Below are 22,369 nucleotides of genomic sequence, written 5' to 3'. Positions count from 1 at the left end.
TAAATGTGTACCTTGAAATGTAATGTAAGTCGCTTTGGATAAAACCGTCTACCAAATGCATAAATGTAAATGTAAACAACATATACAGGACATGAAAATTATAACTGGGTTCGGCTAAAACTAGCAAAAAACACATGTGTCATGCCTGGCGCTGCATTGCACCGAGTGTATGATAGAGCCCAAAATTTTCACTTGTTGGATGATAAAATGGGGGGAGGGGGGATCCATAGGCTTACACTGATGGAGAAACAAGCCATATCTGCAACGGCATAGCAACATGCTAATAACCACAAAAAACTTCAGCAACTTGAATTTTCTTTGTAAAATCTTTATTAATGTAGAATGATTAAAAAGCTTATTAAAAACTTATTTGGCATCAATGAATTCTGTTCTGACTGTATCTGTTGGCCATCAGCCATCCTGCTCTTTAAATGTCCTCATCAACCATTGAAAAATCCATAAAAATCAACCAACAGTGTCCTGCGTGTTCCCATATGCTGCACTGTTTACAATGACATCATCCTCAGATTAGTGTGGCGTAGACAAGCTTCATTCTGTTTAGATAACCAAGTTAGATAACATTTCCCCACTGGGAATAGCCCATAACCTACTGTTATAACTTTAGCTATTCTCAGATCTGTAAATCCGAAGAGTCCCGTAGGGGTCAGAGCATTCAGGTCCAACTGTTGTACCCCTGGGAGCGCTGGATGGACAGGTGTGAGCTCCAGGGGGGTGCTGTCTGGAGCCCACCCAACTCCGGTGCTCTGTGCTGGGAATTGGCTCGCATGCATATGTCCCTGCTGTTTTCCTGGATCCGGCGCAATCTGGGCACGTATCCAGACATCTATGCTTCAAATCTGACGTAAAAAGACAGTCATGTTGGACAGGATAATTTGTGATAAAATGCCCATGCTAGATTGCCTCAACATCACCATAATTTGTTCCCCTCATCCTTGCTTTACTGTCCCTCACTTTGAGGCTGTAATTTCAAGAAAGCTGAAATGCATCTTTACCCCGTAGTTTCTATCCACACACATGCTGTTCTCCACTGTCCATTTGCATCAAGCAATCACCAGATGCCCATCTGCAGCTTGGCTCATTTCCTAAAATGCACCTGTTTGAAGAAAGGAAGGTGCCTCAGCTGTTTCTATAAGGTGTGAAAAATGTCAAGGAAATCGTTTTTTGTATGCTGCCACGATAAGAGCGCGCCAACTCTATTTCTTTTCCCAGTACCCCCTTAATGACATGGAACATCTTCAGAGTGTATGTGAAAGCGGGAGTTTATTTTTGGCGCCTTAGGTTGTGGTGTGTGTGAATGAAGATTTCACACCCAGGAGAAAAGTACCTCCGTCTATATGATGCACTCCCATGGTGATGAACTGTACTGTAACTTACCTTGACCTCTCTCTCTCGCTTTCTCGCTGCCGGAAGCCTGGCCCTTTTTTCAATTCAGTGCTTTTATAGTGACAATGATGTCATGCTTAAAATCCATCAAGCATAAGCCCTTGTTAGTGCACTACATTTTTGCCATGTTTGTACGCATCCATATGCATGCCAGATGAGACCGTATGTCTGCTCTTTTGATCCAGACCTCACAGGAGTTCCTAGCGCAGCTGATGTCCAAGCTGGGTGGGAAGAATCCAGAGGAAACTGGAGGGTTTCAGGAAGCTCCTCTGGCGTATGATGCAGTATGGGCCCTGGCTCTGGCGCTCAATAAGACAGTGGGTCCCTTGAAGGCAAAAGGCCGCAGATTGGAAGACTTTAATTACAATAACAAGGACATCACGGCAGAGATCTACAGAGCCCTCAACACTAGCTCCTTCGAGGGGGTTTCGGTGAGTGACAGCACTGGCTAAATAATAATTGGATATGAAGGTATTAAAGTCGTCATGATACCAAAGGTTCAGTAGCCAGTGGCAGTTAAATTTAATGATACACAATTGTCATATGCAATTGTGATACCACAGCAAAAACCAAAATACTAACCAATGTTGTTATTGTTAATAAAAAAATAACGAATAATAATAAATTAAAATAAAGCAGACATAAAATAAAGACCTTAAGAAGATGAAGAACTTAAGCTTAAAAAAAGTACTAAAACTTAACCCTATAAATACTGTATCACATTTGATATGCCCATTTCTGTGGCCTCTAAATGATCAACAAGATTAAAACTGTTGACCACAATCTACTACATGAATTGTGATCTTATGACTTTTTTAGCAAGTAAAAGGCCTTTTAGTATTATGCTTAGGTTGTTGTAGACATGTCTTTTTGCTGTGAAATCTTTATTGATTTTTATGAAATAACCGTAGGAATACTATATCAAATATTATACAACATGCTTTTGAGGAAAGTTTAAAGTACATCTCTCAAACATCATTGTATTGCATTAAATAATATGCCCACCCCCACCCCCATTATAAAACTACAGAGCTTTGATCATAAAACTAAGCATTTCAATATTATTTTATATTCTTATATTACATATCATTGGGGGATATAGAGTGACAACTGATGTTCCCTTATCAGTCGGTCACTCTCTACGTACGCCGTGACCGACGGATAGGAATCTCGCTAGAGAGGCCAATCTACTTAGAGTTAAAACTAAACGAGCCAATGCACATTGGCGTGCAATCATTTGCATCAGCTGTTCAGCCACGCGGCGTGGGTATATAATGAGCAGCAGGTGCGATTGCACTTCAGTCTTTTGCTTCGGAGCCAAGCACTTCGATGCTCTCTACAACCCTTCAGAAGAAGATTGTGTAACCTGAGTAAGCTTTCTTTTTCGGACCTCTCCACACTGGTGCGGGTGACACAGCACAGCAGCTCTTTTTTCTCTCTCTTTCTTTCCTTTTTGTTTTTGTTGTCCCTCCAGCCGATATGAGGTCAGGGCACAACAGTCCCTACTTCATTGTACCCAAGAAAGGTGGTGGGTTACGACCGATCTTGGACCTGCAAGTTTTGAATTGGAGCCACCACAAACTACCGTTCAAAATGCTCACGCAGAAACGCATTTTCGAATGCATCCATCCCCAAGATTGGTTTGCAGCGATCGACCTGAAGGACGCGTACTTTCATGTTTCGATTCTTCCTCGACACAGGCTGTTTCTGCGCTGTGCGTTCGAGGGTCAAGCATATCAGTACAAGGTCCTGCCCTTCGGGCTGTCCCTGTCTCCCCGTGTCTTCACGAAAGTCACGGAGGGGGCCCTTGTTCCCATGAGAGAACAGAGCGTTTGCATCCTCAACTATCTCGACGACTTGGTCATTTTAGCACACACTCGAGATCAGTTATGCGAACACAGAGACCTCGTGCTCAGGCACCTCAGCCAGTTGGGTCCTCAGGTCAACTGGGAAAAGAGCAAACTCGCCCCCATGCAAAGGATCTCTTTTCTCAGTATGGAGTTGGATTCGGTCGCACAGACAGCGCGCCTCACAGAGCAACGTGCTCAGTCGGTGCTGAACTACTTGAACATGTTCAAGGGCAGGATGGCGATCCCACTGAAATTCTTTCAGAGGCTCCTGGGGCATATGGCAGCAGCAGCAGTGGTAACTCCGCTCGGGCTGCTCCATATGAGACCACTTAAGCGCTGGCTTCACGGCCGAGTCCCGAGATGGGCGTGGTATCACGGCACTCACCAGGTGACAATCACACCGGCATGCCGCCAGACCTTCAGCCCGTGGTCAGACCCCTTGGAACAGGTGTCCAGGCATGCTGTGGTGTTCACAGATGCCTCTGCCACTGGCTGGGGTGCCACGCACAATGGGCATGCAGTGTCAGGTGCTTGGATGGGCCCCCAACTGCATTGGCACATCAACTGCCTCAAGTTGCTAGCAGTACGTCTTGCTCTGAGCCGCTTAAAGAGGCCGCTACAGGGCAGAGACGTGCTGGTCCGTACAGACAACACTACGACCATTGCGTACATCAACCAACAAGGTGGTCTACGCTCCCGTCGCATGTCGCAACTCACCCGCCATCTACTCCTCTGGAGTCAGAAGCATCTGAGGTTGCTTCGAGCCATGTATGTCCCCAGTGTGCTCAACCGTGTGGCCGACGAGCTATCACGAGCTGTGCTCCCGGGAGAATGGCGACTCAGGTAGACCTGTTTGCCTCCTCAGAGACCTCCCACTGCCAGCTGTTTTACTCCCTGACCGAGGGAACACTCGGCACGGATGCACTGGCACACAGCTGGCCCGGGGCCTCTGCAAATATGTGTTTCCCCCAGTGAGCCTACTTGCGCAGACACTGTGCAAAGTCAGGGAGGACGAGGAGCAGGTCCTTCTGGTGGCTCCCTATTGGCCCACCCGGACCTGGTTCCCAGAACTCATGCTCCTCGTGACAGTCCCTCCATGGCCCATTCCTCTGAGGAAGGACCTTCTGACTCAGAGACGGGACACCCTATGGCACCCGTGTCCAGACCTCTGGAAACTCCATGTCTGGTCCCTGGACGGGGCGCGGAGGTTCTAGGTGACTTACCCGCAGAGGTACTGAACACCATCACTTCTGCGCAAGCGCCGTCTACGAGACGTGCGTATGCCTTGAAGTGGAACCTGTTCGTCGAGTGGTGTACTTCTCGCCGAGAGGACCCCCGAAGATATTCGATAGGGTCCGTGCTTTCCTACTTGCTGCAAGGGTTGGAGCGAAGGCTGCCTCCCTCCACCCTCAAAGTACATGCTGCCACTATTTCAGCATATCTCGATCACATAGATGGCAAATCAGTTGGAAAGCACGACCTGGTCGTCAGGTTCCTTAGGGGGGCGTGACGGTTAAACCCTGGCACACTCCTGGGTGCTGACACGTGGCTCCTCGCTAACAGATATCTGTAGAGCTGTGGGCTGGGCGACGTTCGCTAGATTTTATAGCCTACGTGTAGAGCCAGTCTCCTCCCGTGTTCTCATCCTAAACAGGTAGAAGCACTGAGAGGCCCGGCTCTGTTGGCTTGCTGCACCCTACTGTGCTCCTTATTTTTTCAGAGTGAAAAACCTGTGAGTCCTCCAACACCCTTAGCCCGGACATGGCAGGGCGTCCGGTGCCAGGCCTTTATCCGTTGAATCTTTGAGAACCGGGTTTAGGCTGGGTTCCATATGTGTGACCCTACGGGGATCCCATATGTGTATCCTTCCACAACTGCTCCTAATCGAAGCCTGTGTCTTTCCCTTGGGCTAAGTCACCCAATATTCATATGCAGTACAACCTTCGGGCTAGTCCATATGTATTTTTCCACATAAGTCCTTCAAAGAATGTGGCTTCCGCAGCGTTCCCCTTCCCATAGAAAGAGCACTCTTTCCCAGTGTTATCCAATAATCTCACTGTATGGGTTATCACGGAAAAATAGTGACAGATACACTCTGTGTAAGCCCTCTCCTATCGTCCTTCCAGGCAAGAAGGGGTAGAGGCTTACACAAGGCGCTGGATGGGGTGCAGCAGCTGTGGCGCTTTGGTAGGGATTCCTATCCGTCAATCACGACGTACGCCGAGAGTGACCGACTGATAAGGGAATGTCTTGGTTACATATGGTAACCCTCGTTCCTTGAAGGAGGGAACAGAGACGTACGTCCCGTCGCCACATCTGCTGTTGCCTGCCGGGGCGGTCAGCTTATCAGGCGTGGCTCCTCAGCAAAAAACTGAAGTGCATTCACACCTGCTGCTCATTATATACCCGCACTGCGTGGCTGAACAGCTGATGCAAATGATTGCACGCCAGTGCATTGGCTTGTTTAGTTTCACTCGAAGTAGATTGGCCTCTTGCGAGATTCCTATCGGTCGGTCACGACGTACGTCTCTGTTCCCTCCTTCAGGGAACGAGGGTTATCATATGTAACTGAGACGTTTATATGATTTTATGTGAGTAGTATTCTATACTGTTATAGAGATCTCACTGATTTACATTACCACCTTTCATCTTAATTTTTGGTCAAACTGTATAAATACAGTACCAAAATTGCACCAAATTGTATTTTTGCTCAGTTTGGCCATTTTTTCTCCTCAAATATAAGCTCCATATTCCCCTATATCATACTGTATGAGCCATAAAAGCATGAATCAAATATATGATACAATATCAAATATGATACTGAACACACAAAAAACACATGCAAAATGTTTTTTTCTTTCTTAGATTTTCTTTATATTTTGTCTAAAGGTTCAGTAAACGTTTAAAAAAGATGACTATTATTTTATGACTATTATTTCATATGTCAGGTTTTACAGGGTTAAAGTAAAAATGAAATGAAAACTGAAAATACAAAAATAAAAGCTAATTTAATATATTAAAAAATACCATAATAGCATATAAATAATACTAAAATAACACTGATGCTAACAAACTCAATTTAAGAGAGAAGTATACACAGAGCTATACAAATTTTTTCGTTCTCTCTCAGGGTCATGTGGTGTTTGACGCCCAGGGCTCCAGAATGGCATGGACCCTCATTGAGCAACTGCAAGGTGAGCAAAATAAAAGTCATTTTATGATTTACTTTCCCTTGAAAACTGTAAGGTACAGATAAAAAAGGGTAACTTAGAGTGAGTGTGGACAGCAGATGTAGTCCGTATGCATGGTTGCTTCTGCTCAATTCTGAAATGATGAACGACTCTGTGATCAGTGTTCTCGCTCCATTTGGAGAGTAGCACAGGTGCCAGGTAAAACACTGTTTTTCCTGGGTTCAAACACTCCAGAGCTGTAATCATTTTGCCAAAGCCAGAGAACCAGAAGCTTGAGATGTTTTTAGCTCACTATCTTTTTTTTCTCAGCTCTCATGCACACTCAAAAAATGATTAAAGAGACAAAAATTACATGTGCATGAAAACTTAATAAAATTCACTGAATATTTCAGTAGACATGGTGGTTCAGAAGAAGCTGTTCTCGTATCCAAGCTAAAACATTTTTTTAAACCCATTACTTTTTGTCAGTTTTTACATTTGAGATCAATCAATTTGAAGTGAAGTGACGTGAAGGCAAATTATGGCAACCCATACTCGAAATTTGTCCTCTGCATTTAACCCATCCAAGTTAGTGCAAACACATTAGGAGTAGTAAGTAGTGAACACACACACTGAAAACTGTGACACACACACGGAGCAGTGGGCAGCCATTTTGCTGTGGTGCCCGGGGAGCAATTGACCTATCAGTAAGCCCCTCCCCTCGAACGCAGATGAGCCAATGGCAGTTGAGTAGCTTTCAGTGCCATAGAGAAACATTGGAAGATCCGATGCTTTCATCATTTTGATGGTGTTTATGCTACAAAAATGGTAAAAAAAATTGTGCCTGGGGTACTTGTAACACTGATTCCCGGTATCCCGAGAGGATGGGCATGGGTATTCATGTTTTGAATCAGCTTTACCAGCGCGTTTCAAAAGGTAATATTTGCGTGAACGGACCAATTATCTGCGACTGAAGCCCGGTTAATTTATCACTGATGTGTGCGCAGTACCCTAGTTCTATAAGGATTCAACCCCAATCCCAATAAAGACGAAAACGTTCATTTTCTGGTTGTCATACTCTCATTAAGTTACAATTAAAATCAGTGAGTCCATGCTAACGTACAAACATAAATAGCTAACGTTAACTGTACAGTGTAGGTCAAAAACACATAAATGAAGGTCTACAATTCAGTGCCTCTCCATATTAAACTAGTTAAATGTAAATTAATTTAATCTCACCCTGCGGTACATGGGTGTTGTTCATCTGCGATCGTGACGACCGTAACATGAGGCTTCTCCCACTTGCATTGTGATCTGTAAACCCTTGCTTCCCAATTAATCTAGTTACCCACCATGTTTATTTAAAAATATTTTATATATCCCTCGATGGCATATTTAAGTCCTACATGAATGCTCCTCGACAAGAGGTGGTCCTTCTGTGTCCAAAATTGCTCAAAAACATCTTGGGACAAGGTTTTCACACTGACAGCTGTCATTGTAAGACAGTTGGTAACTCCGTTTGTTTGTCCGAGTTCACAGTAACTAAGGGGGGCAGGGCTTAGCGATAGGTCAATTGGCGCTTAGGTGCCTTGCTCAAGGGCACCTCAGTCATTTCCTGCTAGTAATGAGAATCGAACGTCCGACTATCCAACCATAAGGCCACGACTGCCATTTTTGGGACTAAGGTTTGAATTTTATTTTTATTTTTTTACATATTTGGATATTTATTCTTAATGGTAATTCTTAATTTATTCTTTTACTTTTCACTTGCTGATACAATATTGGTCTTTGACTTTATACAGACACCAGATGCAGTGTCATGCAAAAGTGAAAAGTTTCAGTTTCCGATGCCATTATGGGTGTAATTGTCACTCATCATTTGGCCTTTGAAAATGTTCAATGATGCTGTGAACTTGAATATAGTAAGTACAGTTGTGGTCAGAATTAATGGCACCACTGGTAAATTTAATCAAAAATGGCTGTAAAAAATAAATCTGCATTGTTTATCCTTTTGATCTTTCATTCAAAAATGTGCAAAAATCTAATCTTTCATTGAAGTAAAAGAATTGAAAGTGCGGGGGAAATCACATTATGAAATTAATGTTTTTCTCCAAAACACGTTGGCCACAAATTTTGGCACCCTTTTAATAAATACTTTTTGCAATCTCCTTTTGCCAAGACAACAGCTCTGAGTTTTATCCTATAATGCCTGATGAGTTTGGAGAACACCTAACAAGAGATCAGAGAACATTCCTCCATACAGAATCTCTCCAGATCCTGCAGATTCCCAACTCCATGTTGGTGCTTCTCCTCTTCAGTTCAACCCTGTCATTTTCTATAGGGTTCAGGTCAGGGAACTGGGACAGCCATGGCAGAAGCTTCATTTTGTGCTCATTGACACATTTTTGTGTTGATTATTTTAGTTTGTTTTGGATCATTGTCCTGATGGAAGATCCAACCACAGCCCATTATAAGATTTCTAGCAGAAGAGATTTTTTATCTGTTGATATTTTATAGAATCCACGATGCTATGTATCTGAACAAGATGTCCAGGACCCCCAGCAGAAAAATATTAAATTGTACACATGGGGTAGAATCAGATTTCATCTGACCACAGAACCCTGTGCCGTTTAAAGATCCAGTCGTGTCTGACAACTGAATTTGCTGGAGTTTCTTTTTGGATGAGCAAGAAGGATTTTTCTTGAAACCCTAACAAACAACATGTGGGGATCTAGGGGTTGTTTGATTTTTTTTTTTTTTTTTTTTGGGTAGGCTTCTGACCCCAAGACTCAACTAATCTCTGCAATTCTCCATCTGTGATCCTTGGAGAGTCTTTGGCCACTCAAACTTTCCTCCTCACCGTACATTAAGACAATATAGACACACGTCCTCTTCCTGACAGATCCGTAACATCTTAGTTGATTGGAACTTCTTAATTATTGCCCTGATGGTCAAAATGGGGATTTTCAATTCTTTAGCTATTTTCTTACAGTCACTTTCTATTTTGTGATGCTCAACAATCTTTTGATCCACATCAGAACTATATTCTGTGGTTTTACTCATATACTTAGGGTGCCAATAATTGTGGCCAACGTGTTTTGGAGAAAAACATTTATTTCATAATGTGATTTCCCCCCCACATTCAATTATTTTACTTCAATGAAAGGGTAGATTTTTGCAAATTTTTGGAATGAAAGATCAAAAGGATAAACAATGCATATTTATTTTTTACAGCCATTTTTGATCATATTTACCAGGGGTGCCATTAATTCTGACCACAACTGTAGTTATCTGCTGTTAATTTGATCTTAACATGGCACCACTCTTTAAATCTTTTCTAGGTCACTTTTATGACTGGATAATTCTTCATCTCATATGAGTCTATAATTTTTAACATATTTTTCAATAAAGACATTCATTTCTTTAGGTGTAAAACTTTTCAAAGAGGATAAATGCACACTTAGTTCACCCTGAACAAAAGTTAGGATTCAAAAAGAAGCAAGAGTTACTTATGGCAGAAGTCACTTGTTGTAGGTGTTTAAGGTGTATATGTGTCTTACATTAACAATGGTTGCTTTATATTCCATGCAGAGCCTTTGACTGTGTGTTTTTTGCTTGTACATTCTGTTTCAAGTCCCTCACCACTTAATATGAGGTCTTGGATTTCGCTTTTCCAATCGATATCCCAAAATTTCATTTTTTTTTTTACTATTTTTGTGGTTTTGCTTGAGGGGGTTTGAGTCATTTTATTGCAAGATCTGCTTTGTACATGTCTACATTTCAGCTTTTGCATTTTGACAGATGGTCCCACATGGTCTAGTCCTCTGGTACAATGTGGGATTCATGGTTTACCCTGTGATGCCAAGCTGACAGGCCCTAAGGCAGAAAGTAACCCAAAACCAAAAAAGCTTCCACCAGCACACTTTACAGTTGCTACGAGGGTCTTTTTATCAAAGCAATTTTAACATGACGTCATGTCTAAGTGTTACAGGTGAGGCTTCCTCTCTGCTTCCTCCAAATGACCAGAGGGAGCTCTCACCAGAATACTGACTGTTGCTATTCGGACTACAATTCCCATAGGCCCTCAGACCTGGGACTGATTGCGCACAAACCTGCAGTTCACACCACACACACACCATTATTGCGAAGTCTTGATTTGCTAAGGTTGTCAATTCTTAGCGTTTCTACTGTGGACTGTTATTCTGTGTTTGATCTTGGACTGTTTCCTATTGTTTGATTCTCTGCTGCCCGGCTCGATCATCACTTGTCTATTGGATTGTGATTGTCTGTCCTTTTGAACTGTGTATTTTTTCTGCCTGCCTTGACCTAAGCCTGTCCCTGTTTACGATTCTGTATTGCCTTCTCCATTGCCCCTGCTGTGTCTCAACCCGGGATTGTTTGATTCTGACCAAAATAAAGCTGCAGGTGGATTCTCACTCCGCTGACTCCTCGTTACAGAAGACTTCGCCTCTCAGCGATCCAGCAGCTATCATGCAGTTGTCCTCCTAACTGTTAGCACAAGCCCACCATCTCGCGATGCATCAGCATCAGCTCAATCGCCTATCCCCCCTGACTGGAGAACTCGTCCAAACACTACAAGGCATACGCGTTACGCCTACAGAGGCCACAGCGGCTCCGGCGCCTTCTCCCGCTGACTGCATGCCCAGTCCTCCCACCAGCGTGAACCCACATCTAGCATTCCCCAAAAAATTTGATGGCGACCTTGCGAAATGCAAGGGATTCCTTTTACAATGCTCTCTGTTTGTAAACCAGTAACCTACCTTGTATCCTACGGATTCGAGCAGGATATCTTTCGTCTGTTCGTTGCTAACCGGAAGGGCTTTAGACTGGGCCACCACTTTGTGGAGAGATGACGGAACAGCTAACCCTTCCTTCAATATATTTCTTCAGCGCTTCAGAGGTAAGAGTGCTGGTGATCAGTTTCTCGCTCTATGTCAGGGGAGGAGAACGGCGGTGGAATATGCCTTGTTATTTCGTACTCTCGTGGCACAAACTAACTCGGTGGAAAATACTCTAAAACTGCTGTTCAGGAAGGGATTAAATATGGAACTCCAAGCAGAGCTAGTGTGTCGCGATGAGGGAAGATCGCTGAATGAGTTCGTTGAACTAACAATTCAGATTGACAATTTAATTTGCTCACGTCGTCCTGCTCGCACCATGTTCGCCGACACGCAAGCACCACCTACAGAACCGATGCAGCTTGGTTACACTCATTTAACCCCTGAATAATGGGAACGACGAATTCAACATCATCTGTGCATGTACTGCGGCCAAGCCGGACACCTGAAGACGTCATGTCACATTCACCCCAATTCATCTAACTCCAAAGCGGTGAGTGCATGTGTGCAGCTAAATTATTCCTCCTCATGTATTAAATTATTTTTAAGATTCATAAGAGACTTCAGCACGGTCGCTGCTCCACTATCCGCCATGACCAAACGCTCCACTTTGCGCCTCCTGTGGTCACATGACGCTCGACAGGCATTCAAGGATTTCAAGACTTGCTTCACCTCTGCTCCCATTCTCTATCATCCTGACCCAGATCTTCCCTTTATCGTGGAGGTGGATGCTTCCAACACAGGCATAGGGGCTACACTCTCTCAGTGCCATGGGTCCCCAGCAAAAATGTTTCCATGCACCTTCTTCTTTTGAAAACTTTCCTCTGCAGAGAGAAACTATGATGTCGGCAACCGTGAGCTCTTGGCCATGAAAGCCACCTTAGAAGAATGGCGCCCACTGGTTAGAGGGAGCAAAGCATCCATTTACAGTAATCACTGACCATAAGAACCTAGAATATCTACGTTCAGCAAAACGGCTAAATCCTCATCAAGCGAGATGGGCCATGTTTTTTACTCGTTTCAATTTCATTGTCACCTACAGACCTGGTTCCAAGAATACCAGTTCGACCTAAGCCTGTCCCTGTTTACGATTCTGTATTGCCTTCTCCATTGCCCCTGCTGTGTCTCGACCCGGTATTGTTTGACTCTGACCAAAATAAAGCTGCAGATGGATTCTCACTCCGCTGACTCCTCGTTACACTAAGGATCTAGAACTGTGGTTCTCAACCCTTTTGACTCGAAGGCCCCCCATTTTCCAACACAGTATTTGAAGGCCCCCTACATAATATAATTTCCTCTTACCATTTAACTATAACTATTATACACATATATACATAGATTGTCCCAGGTCTAAAAAAAAAGCCAAAGCACAGTACACTCAACAGACACTAAATCCACACCATCTCTAATACAGTGGGCCCCGGTTGTGAACTTCTGATCTAGTGAGTTTTAAACATAACCAAGAAAATATTTAATCTCTAAAATGCTTATTTGTTAGTAGAAATTTGGTCATATGGTAAAAAAATGAGCATTTATAAATAATTTTAGTTAATAATAATCTCTTTTTAAAAAAAATGTTTTTATTCTTTCCTGCTAAACTGCTAAACCTCATGCACAGAATAATGGGATATTAAAGAAGGAATACATCTATTCTGCCTTCAAAAGTCAACCAGATGAAAGCATGTTACTAGACAGGATGTTATGCAAAAATTGGATTCAGAAGTGCATGGCTGGCTTCTTACCTCTGTGTAGGCAGCATTTTTCACCATGCAATTTACCACAATCCTGTGTGTGCAGGTCTGATGGTACTGTTAAAATAAGTAAATTAATTGAGTAAATTAGAAATAAAGAAGTAAATTAATTTATAAATGGCAACGTATGATTTTCTACTGAGACATAAGCACTGTAGTCATTAAATGGCATTATGGTGACTGTATGAAACCAGTTTCCTTAGGTGGTACCCTCATACATGAAACGCTACCTGTGATTGACTGTCACAAACATAGCTTCCTATGGACATTGACTATATAAAGTCCTAGAGTTCACTACATGACAGAGCACAGTCTGCACTGGGTTCAAACATCTCTCCATAAACCTCTGATATAGTGTTGTGTCGATGTATAAATGTGGATGCCAGTGTAAAAAACTGATGGTATTAAAGGTTCACAGGAGCTCAGTGAACTCCATTATTGCTAAATAAAAAGAGGTTTGAAGCTACTACAACTCTTCATGAATATGGCCGTTTGGCCAGATAGGTCATTTGGCCTAGTCTGGCAAAGGTCAGGCAGGTTAACAAGAATCCAAGGCCTTACTCACAGATATTTAGAGCTTCTTTGAAGAGATCAGTGTTGTGGGATTGGAAGTCTAACAAGGCAAGCATTGTAAGAATGACTGGTCATTTTCAATACTGTCTTTTGGAAAGAAATGTTTATATAACCAGCATCTGGGATACCAATCAAAGCCACATGTTCCATACAGACGTATTTCCAGACTTAAATATTCCATTTGAACTTCACACACAGAGAGGTATCTCTCCTTTTCATTTGCTTGTTAACCTCTTCGAGTGACAAGTGCATTGTGACTGCAACCTCTGCTATCTCACGTAGATTGGATCCTTTTCTCTCTCCTGTCGTTTTGTTTTCGATCTTTTTATTGGCGTCATTTCAGAAGCTGTCTTTTTGATCAGTGTGCCTGTATTCCCCTGTTCAATTTGTCACATCGCTTTGTGCCTCTGCCGGTGCCCAGATCCTACGTCAATCCCTCTTTGTTTGACACAGTAAAAAATAGAACTAGACTTTAGTGTTTAGTGTCTAGACTAGAGTGGTTGCCCCTCCAGAACTCCAGAACCCTGCCACTCTACTACAGTGTTCTTGGTTGCTCCTGTTGAAGTGCAACTGCTTGCTGTACGGTTGCTAGGGTGTTTTGTGTGGTTTCTAGGTTGTTACTTCCTGGACCAAATAAAAAAAATCTCACCAAAATGTGACTGAAGCTTGCCCATGAAAAAGGGGGTTGGAAGGGCGTTGTTGTGATGTTGCTAAATTGTTGCTAGGTTGTTGTTTACTGGTCCAAGTCAAAAGAGTCAACCAAAATTCTGAGTGATGCTTACCCATGCAAATGTTACCTCCACAGTGCTAGGTTACTGTAGGAAGTTGCTTGGGCATTGTTGTGCTGTTGCTAAGGCGTTGCTTGGACATTTCTAGGTGGTTATTTTCTGCCAATTTTAGGTTGATGTGGGTGGTTGTCAGGGCATTGTTATGCTGTTGCTAAGGTGTTGCAAGGTGGTTGCTAGGGCATTGCTAGGTGATATACTGTCCCAAATAAAAAAGCCAACAAAAATATGAATGATGCTTGCCCATGCATAAATTGGTGTTGCTAGGCAGTGGCTAAGACATTGCCAAGCCAATGTGAAAGCTACCTTCAGGTTGTTCAGGTTGTTGCCAGGTTGTTGTTCTGTTGTTGCTTTAGTTGTTTGCCACATATGAAGCGTTGGTTTTCATTTATACTTCTGCGTTGTTGTCCGCATTGACGCGCAATTACACATGCAGAGGGAGCATGTGAAACCCGAGGGAGGGGTTCTAGCAGATCAATCAAAGCGCTTGCGGTCCGCGTAGAATTAACGCGTTGTTACATTTTTGGAGAGGTGCACGTCAGGGGACGCCGAAAGGTACGTCCGCTACACACAGCCTACGACGTAGCTACGGCGTGAGTTCAACGCAGAAGTATAAATTGGGCTTAATGGTTAGAGAGTCAGACTTGTAACCCGAAGGTCATGGCCCTGTGTGTGTGTGTTCGCTACTCATTACTCCTAATGTCTGTGCACTAACTTGGATGGGTTAAATGCAGAGGACAAATTCTGAGTATGGGTTGCCTTCACGTCATGTCACTTCACTTTACTTGTATTAGTGTTGAGAACGTTGAGTCCTTTAAAGTTGGTTTCAAAATGAAACAGCTGGAAGATCTACAGGCAGAGACAAAAGCAAGCTAAGAGGATACTATAAACTGTGGAAATTAGTCTTTTAGGCGTTCATTCTCATGCCTGTATCATAAAGCGCTTCCAGAGCATTTCTTTCTTCCTCTGTCTTCTTTCCCTCTTTTTCAAGTCTCCCAGGGGGGAGCCCAAGCTGCCTGGAGTAATTATGCTTAATGATCACCTGATAATTATAATAGTTCTCACTTAAGCTAATTTCTCGTTGTGTTTGGGGGATGAAGGCCCAGAGCTGCATAGCCCTGCACAGATCTCTGTTGCCTGCCAGTGTGCGTTTGAGAAGGAGAGGAAGGGCGTGCATGAAAGAAAATGGAGAAATGTTGCAAGAGGGAGAGAACGTAATAGAAGTTTTACGGTTCTCACTAAAGCACTGCTGATACGGTGGTATGCAATTACATCGCTCTCTATAAAGCTGATTTTAGGGGAGAGCAACCCTGTTGTGCATTCTCATTTAAAGCTCAGCTGATACGCCTGCTGGAAAATAAGGATTGATGATAGATCTGTTTTCAGTCTCTTTGTCTAATCCAAGTGTTGTTTGGTCTCTAAAGGCCTGCCCAAAATCTGATTCAGCCTCACAGTATTGATTTACTGCAATGTGTAGTGACATTTCTCTTTCCTTTGTTCCTCCCTCTCAGACTTTCATTTTATCTGTTTTCTCCTCCTTTCCTTCATCTCTTAAAGCCAATGTGAAATCAGATTTTTCCCTGTTTACTTTTGCATTACATATTCCTGGTCTTTTTGCGAATGTTTCAAAATATATTACATTTTACACATCTGAATGGCTTCCTTTTTTGTTTTAATTCACCAGTGTAGACTAGTTAATGTTAATCAACAGCTAAATAACTATTTTAGGCTATTGTAGTCAACCTAGCTTTTATAAAATCTTCCCAATATAGTTAACGCAATTAAATAGTTAATTTAATGCTTGGTCATTTTAATGTATTAAAGATTACATGCTCTACAGAGTTTGACCCTCAGCCTCCTCAGAACAAATTCCTTTTCAGATCCTCATTTAAAAATAAAGGATTTTCTTATTGTACTGTTCCTTTAACGGTTTCTAACATCTACATTTTTCACTGGTGTAAACGATGGCGAGCGCTACTGTCACAGGTGGTTGCTGGCAGACAGATGAAGACGTATATGATTCAATTAAAAAGATTTATTCTCTAAAGATCTAACAGGAAGGCAAATGGATAGCAACACACACTGAACAGAGACAAAACCGGACACTGAACTGAAACAGAACTGAACATGTATACAGGTGTTAATGATGGTGACTGATGAGTGCACAGCTGACCGTGATTAATGTCTGTGACAACAAATGAGTGACGTAGGCAGGTGATGACAAAACATAACGAGTCCAAACTAATATGAATGTGACAGAACACCCCCTCCCGGTAGACGCGACCTCGCGCCGAGAAGATGAAGAGGATGAGGGGATGGCGAAAGGGATGGTTAAGGGGGCTGGCAAAGGGATGGCAAAGACAGGCAGATGAAGAGGATGGTGAAGGGATGGTTAAGGGGGCTGGCAAAGGGATGGCAAAGACAGGTAGATGAAGGTTCTGGACTTGGACGGACGACCAGGAGGAGGACGAACAACCAGGAGGAGGACGAACAACAAAGTCCAGGGTGGTGATGAAGGTGGAGTGAGCCAAGGGGTGGCCTTGAGCTGGGGATGATGGCTGTTCATCCAGGCCACAGCCAGAGTGGTGCCCCACGGCGGCGTTGACAGAGGGAGGAGCTATGGAGGAATACTGATGAGGGCCGCCATGGGGCTGACCAGAGACGACAGCGAGGATGGAGCCCACCGCACAGCCGATGAGCCGAGGTAGTGGAGAGATGGTGAAGATCTTGGAGGCCACAACAGAGCCACAGTGACGACCCCCTGAGAGCGAGGTGGAGATCCGGAGGTCTGAGGGTGAGTTGGAGCGACTGAGGGTGGAGGAGGAGCCTGAGGTAGGGCGGAGCAAGCCATAGCAGAAGGGGTGGAGCACCAGATAGCAGCGGACGGTCCCCAAGTCCGCAGCGGAGGTGAAGCGATGTCTGACCTCGGTGGAGCTGACGTGCCGAGGGAGTCCAGCGAGACCAAATGGCCGATAGTCCATTGTGGGTGGGTATGGCTCACTTCCGAACCCTCGAAGTTCACCAGCACTCCCTCGGTGATGGATGCCTCGGCTGGCTCACACACCTGGTCAGGTGCGCACTGCTCGGGCTCCGTGGCGACGTGGTCCTCGGTTGGTCTTGTGGGCACAGGCTCATTCATTGCGGCGGTCTCCGTCGTGCTACCTGCGGTGGGCTCAGGCCGTCTATCCTTGCCGTCTGGGTGTTTCTGGCTGGGCACTGGATGGGGAGTGGGGTTGGCAGCATCCTCAATGGTGAACGCAGATCCACAGGATGCCAGCACCCACTCCACATATGATGCAAAGCTCCCTCGAGGAACCTTCCCAGACAACTGTGCACGTGTGGCAGCGTTGAGTGCGACATGCAGGAACGTGCACAGGCAGTTGTCCAGGAAGGTGGTCTGATGGGTGAGATCCAAAAAATCTTCTAAATGTTCCTCGAGAGAGCATTCTCCCTGCTCAAGGCACATGAGTTTTACTGCTGGAAAGTCCATGGTGCAATCAGGGGTGAAAACGGAACAAAAAACAAAAGTAGAAAATTTTTGTAGAAAAAAAGAAAATTCTACAAACGCGTTCACTTGTTTGGTCCGGTATTTTGTCATGGGTGGTTGCTGGCAGACAGATGAGGAAGACGTATATGATTCAATTCAAAATGTTTATTCTCTAAAGCTCTAACGGGAAGGCAAATGGATAGCAACACACTGAACATAGACAATACCAGACACTGAAACAGAACTGGACATATATACAGGTGTTAATGATGGTGACTGATGAGTGCACAGCTGACCATGATTAGTGTCTGTGACAACAAATGAGTGATGTAGGCAGGTGATGACAAAACATAACAAGTCCAAACTAATGTGAATGTAACAGCTACAGCGTTGTGGCCAAGGAAATAATATTTTAGCTCAGCTGTGAATTTACACTTTGAACTTAAAGTAATTAAAGAGAAGAAATAAATAAAGACAAAAATAGACAGCTTTCTTTTGAGTTGTACTTTTGGGTCTTTATGCAACAACAAAAAATTCAGCATGACCAATGTAGTCTGATTTGCTCCACTGGTCAAAGAAGTTCTTGACACCTGACTCAAACACAGATCCAGAAGATTGACTCAAAATGAAGAGAACAGTGAAGCCATATTTACACTGACAGCATGGTCATGATGAATGTTTAATTTTCATTTACTCATCCTCATGTCGTTCCAGTCCCATAAGACTTTTGTTCATCTTTGGAACACAAATGAATGTATTTTTAATATTATCTCATCATTTTTTTGTTCATCCATTGAAAATCCACGCAATAAAATTGTCTTCAAAAAATGTATAAAGAGCATGTAAAAGTAATCCATATGAACTGAAGTCTTCTGCAGAGACATGATTGCTTTGTATGATGAACAGATTTAATTTAGTCTTTATTTAGATATAAATATGAATCAACACACATGCATAGAGCACATCAGATATGGTAAAAAGAAGCTCAAACATACTTGTATAACTCATGAACCAAACGTCATTGCACAAACTTCTTTTTACCATATTCATATTACCATATATTCAAGTGCTCTTTACACATGTTGATCAATGTTTATATGTGAATAAAAGGCTAAATTAAATCTATTCATGATTGTGTCTCTTCAGAAGACTGGGAATAAACTGCTCGATTAATATGGATTACAATTATTGAACTCTTGTGGTTGGATGATCAGAGAATATTAAAAATATCTTTTTTGAGGTATACTAAGCGACAAGTAAAATGTTGTTCATATTTAAATGATGTTTTTCGAAAACTGAAATAAACCGTTTTCTTAAGTGCATGTTAACGGGGTCAACCTGCACTCCCACTGGTAGTCACCACTTCGCATCTCTGCTCATTTGCATAAAAATTCACAATGCATAAAATCAAGTTAATAACATTTTCTCTCCTTAAATATCCTGTTTCAAAAACATGTCACATTATAGAGGAAAAATGCTTTACGAATGCCATCTGATGTTGACTTTAAACTGTTTCTCAATTGCCCTCTCTCCCTTTCTTTTTGCAGGAGGAAGCTACAAAAAGATTGGATACTATGATATGACCAAAGGCAATCTCTCTTGGTATGGGAATGACAGGTGGATAGGTGAGTACACATTTGTCTCTCTCATCTCCCATGTATGCTCTTGTTTATCATTGTCTGAAGCACTCTTCTCTGTTTTAAACAACCTTTCACAAAATCACTCACATTATTACTCTCACCATTCCTCTACATCTCTCCCAGTGTCACAGCCGCACATTCTAGGCCCCGCCCCCAAAACGCCGAGAACCACGGACGACAGACTGCTACAGGGCATTAATCAATCAGTCAAATTCTGTTTAGCATTCTGTCCATGAGGGCAGCCGCGCTGCGGAAGCTCTGCACGGCTCTACCAAAAAAAGACAAATGAATGCCATTAGAAAACCGCCAGGAGTTAATTCCAATCATAAATTGAGCAAGCGCACTGATAAAAATTGCGTGCAATTTAGAATGAGTGATGGTTTCATTTAATCTTTTTAATTGTATTTGATGACCAGTTCACGCTCAGTGTTGCTGACGGTGCACTGAGAAGATGCCAACTGACAGCTGAAAACAACACAAATCAGACGCAGCCCAGGCTGTTCCCCAGCTGCCTTCCAGCACATGCTAACCTTGACTGGACGAGTACAAATCGTCCAATCAACACGGGCGACACCGTGTGCCTCAGCTGATTGTCTTTGCCTGTTATTTAAACCCTCGTGGGCTCCGAACAGAGATGTTGATTCTTAAGCTTTGTGATAGCAGCCTGGGTTTGTTGGTTTATAATATTGGGGGCATGATGCCACATCACTGTGCTCATTATGTGACCATTTCTATGCCTAGACATTTCCCTAGATGTGCTCTCTTGGGCTTACTCGGTTTTGAACTTGCTTATTAGCTTATTAAAACTCACTGAAGCAGCGAGCACCATGGCAACTGAAGCACGTAGGCATTGCGAAATGCGCTAATTGCCATTTTCACAAGGCGTATCGGGGCCCTTGTGATGGAACCTGTTTTTCATTTATTTACCCAGCTTGCAACTGGGAATAGTGCCCACACCATTGTCGTACACCCCAGGTGGCTCGCACAGTCTGTCACCTTTAACTTCTGCATTAGTTGTCGATGATAGATCTCTTTAGAGGTCATCACTTTAACAGCAACCCTTGACTGTGCCAGACTGGGAGATGCTGCGAGTCTGCCGGTGAGTTGAAAGGTCATCCTGCCCCTTTGATCGTGATGAGGCGAACAGGAATGCAAGATCATCGAAGTCAGAAAGGTTTGCTAAATGGCGACAGATGACCCTTGAGGCGGTGCGGTACCATCTGGAAATGTACGCACAATTGCCAGCCAACTTTTAACCTTGCCTTCATGGTCACTGGCACTCACGGACAGCGTATTCCAGGGAGACGGCAGCGGTATAGACCTAAAAATAATCAGTGCTGCGATGTGCTGAAATAAAGGCCTCTTGAAGGAGAGGGTGACTTTGCTCCAGATTGGATGCCACGTGTTGACCGATCACTTGCGATTTTCTCGCTCTCTGTCTACATGTCTCGTCTGTACCCTCTGCAAAGTGAAGGTTGCATCCCTTCATCTCCCGGCTGAATGGGATCGGTTTGAATCTTTATTTTCAATTGTTTCTTGCTGTTATCCATCCACTTTACTGGCCCCTCTCATTCTCTCTCGCTCTCCCCGGTCGCCCCTGACAACTACTGCATCTGCGCCTTGTTCTCTCATCGCTGTAGCAACCATTATGGATATTGGTTGCCATGGCAACATACTGTCCCGATTCCACCATCAAGGACAGGGAGAGGTATTAAACAGCATGAGCTCTCTAGTCCGCTGAATACATACGTACTCGCACATTTACAACCATTTACATTCATCACGCACACACACACACATTCATTGTTGACCTAAATTGCTTTAGAGACATCAAAATTTTACCAACTTAATTCCTGGTCTTATTTTACAAGATTTATCAGTGCATGTAAAAAATGGTCATTTTTATAGTCTTGCACCTCTTCTAATATGACTTCCCTTTTCACCAAGCCCTTTTGTTTTTCAGCCTCAAACCATCTTTTGCAATCTAATCAATTACAATTTCTGAGTTTTACCAGAAATATGCCTCTTTATGGCTGTAAATGGGTTGCCAAACCCTTTTCATGTACAATCGACACCCAACTGACTAGTAAGATCTATGAATTGTGTTACCCAATCAAAACAATGAGCTGCCAGTAAATGCGTTCGCTCAGCTCCACAAGGCAGCTCCACACAGATCACAAGTTAATTTTAACAGCATAGCAACACTGCAACGTTAACATTCTGACCTGAAACACCATAGCAACCACTTTCTATTTCCACAAACCACTTAAACTCATGTGTCGTGCCATATCACATCTTGGGGTCTACAGTATCTCTTAAGATTGTTCCAGCATCAGTGGTGCTCCACGCTGTTTCCCAGCATCCCATAATCCGTCAGTTGGCCATCTTCTGCCCCGAGCGGTCGTGTTCAGTTGGATCTCCCACTCTCCTTTAATCAATATCAGCGAGATCCACGAGGGAGATGGCCTTACGTGAACCTCTAATTAAGACTGACAGCTGCTGCGCTTATCAGATGCTCTGGCGAGGGGTTCCGGTGGGGCTGCATGGGCAATATGAGTCCTGTCGAGCTTGAGGACCTGGGCTTGCTAAAAAACCATCAGATCTAGAGATAGATGTAACAAGCTATATTGTCCCCAGCCAATTTGTCACTCGCAAAAGAATGTGACGCTATACCTCTTGTGTGCAGCCCACCCATTGAAGGAAGCTGACCACAAATGCACCCTGTTGTCCTTTGTTGTCGTCAAATGGCCAGCCGATTACCCATCTCGAGGCAGTGAAACCGTCTGTGATGGTATCGCTTCACAGAGACCAGAGGGGGAGAAGCTTTAGTCAAATGGCAGTGAGGTGAAA

General features: G+C 43.5%; 1 protein-coding gene across 2 annotated transcripts in view; it reads left to right on the top strand.

Annotated features, from left to right (window-relative positions):
* gabbr1b (gamma-aminobutyric acid (GABA) B receptor, 1b) overlaps window positions 1-22,369 on the top strand; it is a 120,361-nt gene that overhangs the window by 70,486 nt on the left and 27,506 nt on the right. For both annotated transcript variants that reach the window (XM_084130073.1, XM_084130074.1), the window contains 3 exons: window positions 1,590-1,835; window positions 6,385-6,448; window positions 19,427-19,504. In XM_084130073.1, coding sequence (XP_083986199.1) covers window positions 1,590-1,835; window positions 6,385-6,448; window positions 19,427-19,504 — 388 coding nt within the window. The remainder of the gene's footprint in view (window positions 1-1,589; window positions 1,836-6,384; window positions 6,449-19,426; window positions 19,505-22,369) is intronic.

This window comes from Abramis brama, assembly GCF_963993115.1.
Source record: "Abramis brama genome assembly, chromosome: 12".
NCBI classification, from domain to species: Eukaryota; Metazoa; Chordata; class Actinopteri; order Cypriniformes; family Leuciscidae; genus Abramis; species Abramis brama.
The sequence above is the reverse complement of the archived record's forward strand: the minus strand, read 5'-3'. Positions and strand labels throughout refer to the sequence as shown.